General features: G+C 56.1%; 1 protein-coding gene across 1 annotated transcript in view; it reads right to left on the bottom strand.

Moving 5' to 3' along the window:
* Positions 1–11700, bottom strand: part of c4b (complement C4B (Chido/Rodgers blood group)) — a 49134-nt gene that overhangs the window by 23843 nt on the left and 13591 nt on the right. The window contains exons 8-21 of the mRNA XM_088908067.1: positions 10810–10915; positions 10133–10256; positions 9798–9910; positions 9533–9688; positions 8804–8980; positions 7895–8080; positions 7655–7807; positions 4212–4338; positions 3750–3821; positions 1902–2117; positions 1646–1757; positions 868–941; positions 588–727; positions 48–263 (exon numbers count right to left, since the gene is read on the bottom strand). Coding sequence (XP_088764193.1) covers positions 48–263; positions 588–727; positions 868–941; positions 1646–1757; positions 1902–2117; positions 3750–3821; positions 4212–4338; positions 7655–7807; positions 7895–8080; positions 8804–8980; positions 9533–9688; positions 9798–9910; positions 10133–10256; positions 10810–10915 — 1972 coding nt within the window. The remainder of the gene's footprint in view (positions 1–47; positions 264–587; positions 728–867; positions 942–1645; positions 1758–1901; positions 2118–3749; positions 3822–4211; positions 4339–7654; positions 7808–7894; positions 8081–8803; positions 8981–9532; positions 9689–9797; positions 9911–10132; positions 10257–10809; positions 10916–11700) is intronic.

Below are 11700 nucleotides of genomic sequence, written 5' to 3'. Positions count from 1 at the left end.
GAATGAGAAGCCGATCGGACACCAGGGGCCGGGACAGAGGGACTCACCACCACGTGCAGGGTCTTCTCGATGGAGTCCAGAGTCATCTCCATCTCGGGGTCGAACACCACCAGGGTGATGGGGATCTCCCCCGTCACCATGGGGACCACAGAGAACGACACCGTCTGCGCGCTGTTGTTCCCCACGGTCACCTGCTCGTGACTCTTCACGGAGGAGGTGCCTGGAGAGCACAGCCCCTCCACCCCCTTCATGTGGACCGACAGCTGGAGAGTCATCCGTACACGTCAATGAATAACAGGTACACTCAGGTGAGGACAGACCCCAGAGGCACTCCTCACACAGAGAGAGGAGTCCAGACCCTCACACAGACCCCAGAGGCACTCCTCACACAGAGAGAGGAGTCCAGACCCCTCACACAGACCCCAGAGACACTCCTCACACAGAGAGAGGAGTCCAGACCCTCACACAGACCCCAGAGACACTCCTCACACAGAGAGAGGAGCCCAGACCCTCACACAGACCCCAGAGGCACTCCTCACACAGAGAGAGCACAGACCCTCACACAGACAGAGGGAGCGTGCCGTTACCTTGGCGCTCCTGTCGCTGTAGTTGTAGATGATGGCCCGGATCTCCAGCTGCTCGTGCCTGCGGACGGAGTAGGGCAGGCGCAGGGACACGAACAGTTCCTTGAACACCTGCACGTGCAGGGGCTCGGCCACGCAGAAGCCTGCGCGACACACACACACGCACGTGCGGAGCGTCACTGCGCTGTCCCGACGGCAGCGACGCCGCAGGGGGCCCCGCGCAGAGGAGGAGGACTCGGCTCGGACCCCCGACCGCGGGGGCAGAGGCAGGGGAGACGCTCACCTTTACTGGCAGACAGGCTGACGGCCTGGAACTCCCAGCTGGTGATGGAGTCTGGGAACACAACGTCCGTCCTCCTGAGAGACGGGCAGACGCGCAGACAGGCAGTGAGGGAGACAGACAGACAGGCAGGCAGGGAGAGAGACAATCAGACAGGCAGGCAGGGAGAGAGACAGACAGGCAGGCAGGGAGACTAACCTGACTGACAGACAGACAGGCAGGTTGAGAGACAGACTGACTGACTGACTGACTGACTGACTGACTGACTGACTGACTGACTGACTGACTGACTGGGAAAGAGACAGACAGGCAGACTGACTGACTAACAGACAGGGAAAGAGACAGACAGGCAGGTTGAGAGACTGACTGATTGACTGACTGACTGACAAAGAGACAGACAGGTAGAGAGACAGACCGAGACACAGAAAGGCAGGGAGATAGACAGGCAGAGAGACAGACAGGTAGGGAGACAGGTAGGCAGGGAGCCAGACGGGCAGGCAGGGAGCCAGACGGGCAGGGAGAGAGACAGACAGGCAGACTGACTGACTGACTAACTAACAGACAGACAGGTAGAGAGACAGACCGAGACACAGAAAGGCAGGGAGATAAACAGGCAGAGAGACAGACAGGTAGGGAGATAGACAGGCAGAGAGACAGACAGGTAGGAAGACAGGCAGGCAGGGAGCCAGACAGGTGGGCAGGGAGCCAGACGGGCGGGCAGGGAGAGAGACAGACGGGCAGACATGTGACAGGAACACACGGACGCCGGCAGCACGCTCACGTCTCCGGCCTGGACACGTCCACCACGGTGAAGAGCCAGCTGTGTGGGAAGTAGCGCCGCAGGTCGGCGATGTTGTTGTCGAAGAAGTCCTCGAACTCCTCCTCCCTGAAGGCTGCGGGGCGAGACGCACAGATGGTCTTAAACACAGATCTCGGCCCCGAGGCCGCGGCCCTGACTCCTGTAGTAAACGCTCTGCAGTGTTGACCTCCGAGCACAGCGGGCCTGGCTGTGATTGGAGCCCGGCGCCGTCACTCACTGCGGGCCACGCCCCTCCGGCTGCCCTCCCGCCTCTTCCTCTCGCGGAGCTCCTGCCCTTCCTTGCAGCAGCGCAGGAAGGCGCCCGCGCAGCCCCGAGGCAGCTCCTTCTTGGGGGCCAGTCGCTGCGCGCGCTCCTCGCAGGTCTTCCTCATGGGGAGCAGCGTGAAACCGTGCATACAGCAGCGCCGGACTGCGGGGTCGCTGTAGCTGTGCACTGGGACAGAGAAGGAGAGGAGGAGTGACGGTCAGTAACCATCTCTTACAGACCCTCACACAGACCCCAGAGACACTCCTCACACAGAGAGAGGAGTCCAGACCCTCACACAGACCCCAGAGACACTCCTCACACAGAGAGAGGAGTCCAGACCCTCACACAGACCCCAGAGACACTCCTCACACAGAGAGAGGAGTCCAGACCCTCACACAGAGCCCAGAGGCACTCCTCACACAGAGAGAGGAGTCCAGACCCTCACACAGACCCCAGAGACACCCCTCACACAGAGAGAGGAGTCCAGACCCTCACACAGACCCCAGAGACACTCCTCACACAGAGAGAGGAGTCCAGACCCTCACACAGACCCCAGAGACACTCCTCACACAGAGAGACGAGTCCAGACCCTCACACAGACCCCAGAGACACTCCTCACACAGAGAGAGGAGTCCAGACCCTCACACAGACCCCAGAGGCACTCCTCACACAGAGAGAGGAGTCCAGACCCTCACACAGACCCCAGAGACACTCCTCACACAGAGAGAGGAGTACAGCCCCTCACACAGACCCCAGAGGCACTCCTCACACAGAGAGAGGAGTCCAGACCCTCACACAGACCCCAGAGACACTCCTCACACAGAGAGAGGAGCCCAGACCCTCACACAGACCCCAGAGACACTCCTCACACAGAGAGAGGAGTCCAGACCCTCACACAGACCCCAGAGACACTCCTCACACAGAGAGAGGAGTCCAGACCCTCACACAGACCCCAGAGGCACTCCTCACACAGAGAGAGGAGTACAGACCCTCACACAGACCCCAGAGACACTCCTCACACAGAGAGAGGAGTCCAGACCCTAACACAGACCCCAGAGACACTCCTCACACAGAGAGAGGAGTCCAGACCCTCACACAGACCCCAGAGACACTCCTCACACAGAGAGAGGAGTCCAGACCCTCACACAGACCCCAGAGACACTCCTCACACAGGGAGACGAGTCCAGACCCTCACACAGACCCCAGAGACACTCCTCACACAGAGAGAGGAGTCCAGACCCTCACACAGACCCCAGAGACACTCCTCACACAGAGAGAGAGGAGTCCAGACCCTCACACAGACCCCAGAGACACTCCTCACACAGAGAGAGGAGTCCAGACCCTCACACAGACCCCAGAGACACTCCTCACACAGAGAGAGGAGCCCAGACCCTCACACAGACCCCAGAGACACTCCTCACACAGAGAGAGGAGTCCAGACCCTCACACAGACCCCAGAGACACTCCTCACACAGAGAGAGAGGAGTCCAAATCTCACACAGACCCCAGAGACACTCCTCACACAGAGAGAGGAGTCCAGACCCTCACACAGACCCCAGAGACACTCCTCACACAGAGAGAGGAGTACAGACCCTCACACAGGCCCCAGAGACACTCCTCACACAGAGAGAGGAGTCCAGACCCTCACACAGACCCCAGAGACACTCCTCACACAGAGAGAGGAGTCCAGACCCTCACACAGACCCCAGAGACATTCCTCACACAGAGAGAGGAGTCCAGACCCTCACACAGACCCCAGAGACACTCCTCACACACAGAGAGGAGCCCAGACCCTCACACAGAGCAGATCCCTCTCACCTGTTGACTGCATGATCTGATTGATATTAAGAGCTCGTGTCTGACGTCTGAAGCCCGACTTACAGCTGAATCCTGAAGGGAAAGCAAAGAAGGAAGCCGCACATGGGACAGAGACCCGTGAGCGCTCACAGCTCAGTTTCACACACAGACGCTCACACACCCTCGCGAGCTCACACTCTCATAGTCTCACACAAATTCACTCACATGACCACACACACTCACACACACTCCTACATAAAGTCTCACACACACGATCATACACACTCACTCTCACACACACAAGCTCACACACTGTCACATACTCGCAGGCTTGCACAAGCTCACACACACTCATGCTGCTCACACTCTCAGAAACACTCCCACTATTACACAAAGTCTCACACAAGCTCACACACACACAGATACACACACACTCATGCTGCTCACACTCTCAGTAACACACACACACTCTCTCTGCTCTACCTATCCTCATCTGCGAGGAGTCCTTGTTGGCGATGAAGCTCAGGCCGGCGTCGTTGAAGACGGCCGTCATGTTGGCCCCGCCCCCGAACGAGCAGCCCAGGTCGTAGGAGTTCATGGCGGAGAAGACCTGTGGAGAGGAGGGCGGTGAGGCCGCAGGCTGCGGTGTACGGGGCTCGCGGTACCCTCTCACCAGAGACAGCGCCCCCCTGCTCTTTACAGGCCTGACGGTGGAACTGCAGCTCTGAGTCGTCCTTATATTAACTGCTGCTGCTGCAGCTACTGCTACAACTACTGCTACTGCACTATAACTACTGCTGCTGCTGCAGCTACTGCTACAACTACTGCTACCGCACTATAACTACTGCTGCTGCTGCTACTGCTACAACTACTGCTACCGCACTATAACTACTGCTGCTGCTGCAGCTACTGCTACAACTACTGCTACCGCACTATAACTACTGCTGCTGCTGCTACTGCTACAACTACTGCTACTGCACTATAACTACTGCTGCTGCTGCTACTGCTACAACTACTGCTACCGCACTATAACTACTGCTGCTGCTGCAGCTACTGCTACAACTACTGCTACCGCACTATAACTACTGCTGCTGCAGCTACTGCTACAACTACTGCTACTGCACTATAACTACTGCTGCTGCTGCTACTGCTACAACTACTGCTACCGCACTATAACTACTGCTGCTGCTGCAGCTACTGCTACAACTACTGCTACCGCACTATAACTACTGCTGCTGCTGCTACTGCTACAACTACTGCTACCGCACTATAACTACTGCTGCTGCTGCTACTGCTACAACTACTGCTACCGCACTATAACTACTGCTGCTGCAGCTACTGCTACAACTACTGCTACCGCACTATAACTACTGCTGCTGCTGCTACTGCTACAACTACTGCTACTGCACTATAACTACTGCTGCTGCTGCAGCTACTGCTACAACTACTGCTACCGCACTATAACTACTGCTGCTGCTGCTACTGCTACAACTACTGCTACCGCACTATAACTACTGCTGCTGCTGCTGCTACTGCTACAACTACTGCTACCGCACTATAACTACTGCTGCTGCTGCAGCTACTGCTACAACTACTGCTACCGCACTATAACTACTGCTGCTGCTGCTACTGCTACAACTACTGCTACTGCACTATAACTACTGCTGCTGCTGCTGCTACTGCTACAACTACTGCTACCGCACTATAACTACTGCTGCTGCTGCAGCTACTGCTACAACTACTGCTACCGCACTATAACTACTGCTGCTGCTGCTACTGCTACAACTACTGCTACCGCACTATAACTACTGCTGCTGCTGCTACTGCTACAACTACTGCTACCACACTATAACTACTGCTGCTGCTGCTACTGCTACAACTACTGCTACTGCACTATAACTACTGCTGCTGCTGCTGCTACTGCTACAACTACTGCTACCGCACTATAACTACTGCTGCTGCTGCAGCTACTGCTACAACTACTGCTACCGCACTATAACTACTGCTGCTGCAGCTACTGCTACAACTACTGCTACCGCACTATAACTACTGCTGCTGCTGCTACTGCTACAACTACTGCTACTGCACTATAACTACTGCTGCTGCTGCTGCTACTGCTACAACTACTGCTATCGCACTATAACTACTGCTGCTGCTACTGCTACTGCTACAACTACTGCACTATAACTACTGCTGCTGCAGCTACTGCTACAACTACTGCTACTGCACTATAACTACTGCTGCTGCTGCTGCTACTGCTACAACTACTGCTACTCCACTATAACTACTGCTGCTGCAGCTACTGCTACAACTACTGCTACTGCACTATAACTACTGCTGCTGCTGCTACAACTACTGCTACTGCACTATAACTACTGCTGCTGCAGCTACTGCTACAACTACTGCTACTGCACTATAACTACTGCTGCTGCAGCTACTGCTACAACTACTGCTACTGCACTATAACTACTGCTGCTGCAGCTACTGCTACAACTACTGCTACTGCACTATAACTACTGCTGCTGCAGCTACTGCTACAACTACTGCTACCGCACTATAACTACTGCTGCTGCTGCTGCTACTGCTACAACTACTGCTACTGCACTATAACTACTGCTGCTGCAGCTACTGCTACAACTACTGCTACTGCACTATAACTACTGCTGCTGCTGCTGCTACAACTACTGCTATCGCACTATAACTACTGCTGCTGCAGCTACTGCTACAACTACTGCTACTGCACTATAACTACTGCTGCTGCTGCAGCTACTGCTACAACTACTGCTATCGCACTATAACTACTGCTGCTGCTGCTACTGCTACAACTACTGCTACCGCACTATAACTACTGCTGCTGCTGCAGCTACTGCTACAACTACTGCTACCACACTATAACTACTGCTGCTGCAGCTACTGCTACAACTACTGCTACTGCACTATAACTACTGCTGCTGCAGCTACTGCTACAACTACTGCTACCGCACTATAACTACTGCTGCTGCTGCTACTGCTACAACTACTGCTACCGCACTATAACTACTGCTGCTGCTACTGCTACAACTACTGCTACTGCACTATAACTACTGCTGCTGCTGCTACTGCTACAACTACTGCTACCGCACTATAACTACTGCTGCTGCTGCTACTGCTACAACTACTGCTACTGCACTATAACTACTGCTGCTGCTACTGCTACAACTACTGCTACCGCACTATAACTACTGCTGCTGCTGCTACTGCTACAACTACTGCTACCACACTATAACTACTGCTGCTGCTGCTGCTACTGCTACAACTACTGCTACTGCACTATAACTACTGCTGCTGCTGCTGCTACTGCTACAACTACTGCTACTGCACTATAACTACTGCTGCTGCTGCTGCTACTGCTACAACTACTGCTACTGCACTATAACTACTGCTGCTGCTGCTACTGCTACAACTACTGCTACTGCACTATAACTACTGCTGCTGCAGCTACTGCTACAACTACTGCTACCGCACTATAACTACTGCTGCTGCTGCTACTGCTACAACTACTGCTACCGCACTATAACTACTGCTGCTGCTGCTACTGCTACAACTACTGCTACTGCACTATAACTACTGCTGCTGCTGCTACTGCTACAACTACTGCTACCACACTATAACTACTGCTGCTGCTGCTGCTGCTACTGCTACAACTACTGCTACTGCACTATAACTACTGCTGCTGCTGCTGCTACTGCTACAACTACTGCTACTGCACTATAACTACTGCTGCTGCTAATGCTACTGCTACAACTACTGCTACCGCACTATAACTACTGCTGCTGCTGCTACTGCTACAACTACTGCTACTGCACTATAACTACTGCTGCTGCTGCTGCTACAGCTGCTAGTCCCCCTGCTGCTGCTGCTACAGCTGCTAGTGTAACTGTTCTCACCTGCCGAGCCGTCAGCCGGTTCTGCCTCTTGAGGGCGTACATGGCTGTGTCCACGGCCAGCAGCGCCACCTTGCCAGGGAACCCGTCCGTGTGGATGAGGAGACTCCCCGGGGAGCCCGGAGAGTACCGGCTCTTGCTGGCGGTCACGGATATCTGACACACAGACAACAGGAGTGAGCGGGCCCCTCCCCCTGCCTCCCCCGCCTCCCCGTGTCTCCCCGTCCCTCCCCCTCCTCTCACCTGGCCCTCGCACTCGTCCCGCACGTCGACCCAGGCGGAGTCGGCGATGACGTCGCCGCCGGAGGTGTGGTAGTAGCCGATCAGGCGGAAGGAGGGCACGAGGTCGCTGGTGAGGGAGAGCCTGAACGCCGTCACTTTAGAGGCCGGGACCGACACTGCCCTGCGCAGCTGTCCTCGGCTGACCACCTGGACAGAGAGAGAGGACGATTATACAGCTGTGTCCTCGGCTGACCACCTGGACAGAGAGAGAGGACGATTACACAGCTGTGTCCTCAGCTGACCACCTGGACAGAGAGAGAGGACGATTATACAGCTGTCCCCTCGGCTGACCACCTGGACAGAGAGAGAGGACGATTATACAGCTGTGTCCTCGGCTGACCACCTGGACAGAGAGAGAGGACGATTATACAGCTGTGTCCTCGGCTGACCACCTGGACAGAGAGAGAGGACGATTATACAGCTCCCCTCTCGGCTGACCACCTGGACAGAGAGAGAGAACAATTATACAGCAGTCCCCTCGGCTGACCACCTGGACACAGAGAATACGATTATACAGCTGTCCCCTCGGATGACCACCTGGACAGAGAGAGAGGACAATTATACAGCTGTCCCCTCGGCTGGCCACCTGGACAGAGAAAGAGGACAATTATACAGCTGTGTCCTCGGCTGACCACCTGGACAGAGAGAGAGGACGATTATACAGCTGTGTCCTCGGCTGACCACCTGGACAGAGAGAGAGGACGATTATACAGCTGTGTCCTCGGCTGACCACCTGGACAGAGAGAATACGATTATACAGCTGTGTCCTCAGCTGACCGCCTGGACAGAGAGAGGCAGGAGAGTCTGGTACAGCTCGATGGGAGCCCCGAGCCAGGTGACCGGGAGGACAGAACTGTCTCCGGAACTCACCAGTAAGTAAAACATGCTGCCATGAGGAGAGCCCCCGGGGGTGACGAACAGAATATTGATGCCTTGATTGGCGGTGGTGACTCCTGATTCCACGTTCAGATACAGGAAGCTGCCGCTTGGCGAGGATGTGGGGTGAGAGGTCACCTGAGAGCCAGAATCCTCTCCTTTCACAGTCACCTGAAAGAGAGGTTAATACAGACCCTCACACAGACCCCAGAGACACTCCTCACACAGAGAGAGCAGTCCAGACCCTCACACAGACCCCAGAGACACTCCTCACACTGAGAGAGCAGTACAGACCCTCACACAGACCCCAGAGACACTCCTCACACAGAGAGAGGAGTCCAGACCCCCACACAGACCCCAGAGACACTCCTCACACAGAGAGAGGAGTCCAGACCCTCACACAGACCCCAGAGACACTCCTCACACAGAGAGAGCAGTCCAGACCCTCACACAGACCCCAGAGACACTCCTCACACAGAGAGAGGAGTCCAGACCCTCACACAGACCCCAGAGACACTCCTCACACAGAGAGAGGAGTCCAGACCCTCACACAGACCCCAGAGACACTCCTCACACAGAGAGAGGAGTCCAGACCCTCACACAGACCCCAGAGGCACTCCTCACACAGAAAGAGGAGTCCAGACCCTCACACAGACCCCAGAGGCACTCCTCACACAGAGAGATGGCTACATGATGAACAGTGATTAACGTGCTGCAGCTCACGGTGACTGTGAGAGATCCTCCGCCTGGTATGTTGAACTTGTGGTGCACTGCCCCCTCTTCGTCGGTGACCTTTTGGACTACGTCCTTTGACCCCGACACTTGGATGAGGACTGGGACCCGGGCAGCTGGAGAACCATCAGGGTAACTGACCAAGGCCTGGTGGGGAAAGAGTGAGAGAGAGTGAGAAGGAGTGGGAGGGAGGGAGGGAGAGAGAGAGCCGTCCGGTGCGCACCGGAGGAGAGGACAGGCGTGTCCCGGGACTCACCGAGACGTGGAAGGGCACTCCGGGGACGAAGTGTCTGCGGGTCCTGGAGAGATCGACACTGTACACCGAGTCGACAAACTTCACAGTCAGCTCGGCTTCCTGCAGCTCCCCGCCTGAGGGAGGGAGGGAGACAGCGCGAGAGAGAGAGTGAGAGAGTGTGGGACTGAGACAAAGGGAGAGGAAGCTGGCGGGAGACACAGAAGTGTAATATCCTATACATTCCACTCTCACTCTGACAGGGGGTGTAAAGACCCCTCACTCTCTCTCTCACTCTGACAGGGGGTGTAAAGACCCCTCACTCTCTCTCTCACTCCGACAGTGTGGGCCCCACTCACTGGTCCTCTCCATGACGGAGGCGGCGATGTAGAACCGGGCGCCGGTCAGCTCCGCCAGCGGCCGGCGGACGAGCTCGGACAGCCTGGAGCTGTTCACCCGGAACTCCGCCTCCCCGCCGCGCACCTGCACAGAGGTCAGAGGGCACGGCGCGGGTCAGAGGTCACCGCCGCTCTGGCTGCCGTCTCCTCCTCTCTGCTCAGTTCAATTCAAGAAGCTTTACTGGCACGACCAACGAATCTCTGCCTTCCTCTCTCTGTCCCTCTCCTCTCTTCTGTCTCCTCTCTCTCTCCCGCCTCTCCTGTCTCTCTCCTCTCTCCTCTCCCCTCTCTTCTGTCTCTCTCTTCTGTCTCCTCTCTCTCTCCCACCTCTCCTGTCTCTCTCCTCTCTCCTCTCCCCTCTCCTCTGTCTCTCTCCTCTCCCTCTCCTCTGTCTCCTCTCTCTCTCCCGCCTCTCCTGTCTCTCTCCTCTCTTGTCTCTCTCCTCTCCCCTCTCCTCTGTCCCTCTCCTCTCCCTCTCCTCTCCCCTCTCCTCTCCCCTCTCCTCTGTCTCTCTCCTCTCCCCTCTGTGCTCTCAATTCAATTCAAGGTGCTTTATTAGCATGACCGATAGGTACAATCAGTGTTGCCAAAGCAAATAAAATAGAATTAACATGAAACAGAACAAAAAAGTGACTCACAGTGCTCTGCAGCTCCAGTCCTCTGATGAAGACTGGCTCTCCTCTGTCGTCCGCCACAGCGAAGCGAGTGTGAGCCGTCCCCTCCACCAGCTCCCCGTACGAGTACCTGCGCACACAGTGCCACACTCTAGTACAGCGCCCCCTGTGTGTGTGTTTGTGTGTGTGAGCCGTCCCCTCCACCAGCTCCCCGTACGAGTACCTGCGCACACAGTGCCACACTCTAGTACAGCGCCCCCTGTGTGTGTGTGTGTGTGTGTGTGTGTGTGTGTGTGTGTGTGTGCGCGAGTACCTGCGCACACAGTGCCACACTCTAGTACAGCGCCCCCTGTTTGTGTGTTTGTGTGGGTGAGCCGTCCCCTCCACCAGCTCCCCGTACGAGTACCTGCGCACACAGTGCCACACTCTAGTACAGCGCCCCCTGTGTGTGTGTGTGTGTGTGTGTGTGTGAGTGAGCCGTCCCCTCCACCAGCTCCCCGTACGAGTACCTGCGCACACAATGCCACACTCTAGTACAGCGCCCCCTGTGTGTGTGTGTGTGTGTGTGTGTGTGTGTGTGTCTGTGTGTGTGAGCCGTCCCCTCCACCAGCTCCCCGTACGAGTACCTGCGCACACAGTGCCACACTCTAGTACAGCGCCCCCTGTGTGTGTGTGTGTGTGTGTGTGTGTGTGTGTGTGAGCCGTCCCCTCCACCAGCTCCCCGTACGAGTACCTGCGCACACAGTGCCACACTCTAGTACAGCGCCCCCTGTGTGTGTGTGTGTGTGTGTGTGTGTGAGCCGTCCCCTCCACCAGCTCCCCGTACGAGTACCTGCGCACACAGTGCCACACTCTAGTACAGCGCCCCCTGTGTGTGTGTGTGTGTGTGTGTGAGCCGTCCCCTCCACCAGCTCC

This window comes from Atractosteus spatula (genome assembly GCF_055471065.1).
Source record: "Atractosteus spatula isolate fAtrSpa1 chromosome 10 unlocalized genomic scaffold, fAtrSpa1.hap1 SUPER_10_unloc_1, whole genome shotgun sequence".
Taxonomy (NCBI): Eukaryota; Metazoa; Chordata; class Actinopteri; order Semionotiformes; family Lepisosteidae; genus Atractosteus; species Atractosteus spatula.
Note: the sequence above shows the minus strand (reverse complement) of the source record. Positions and strands in the feature narration are given on the sequence as shown.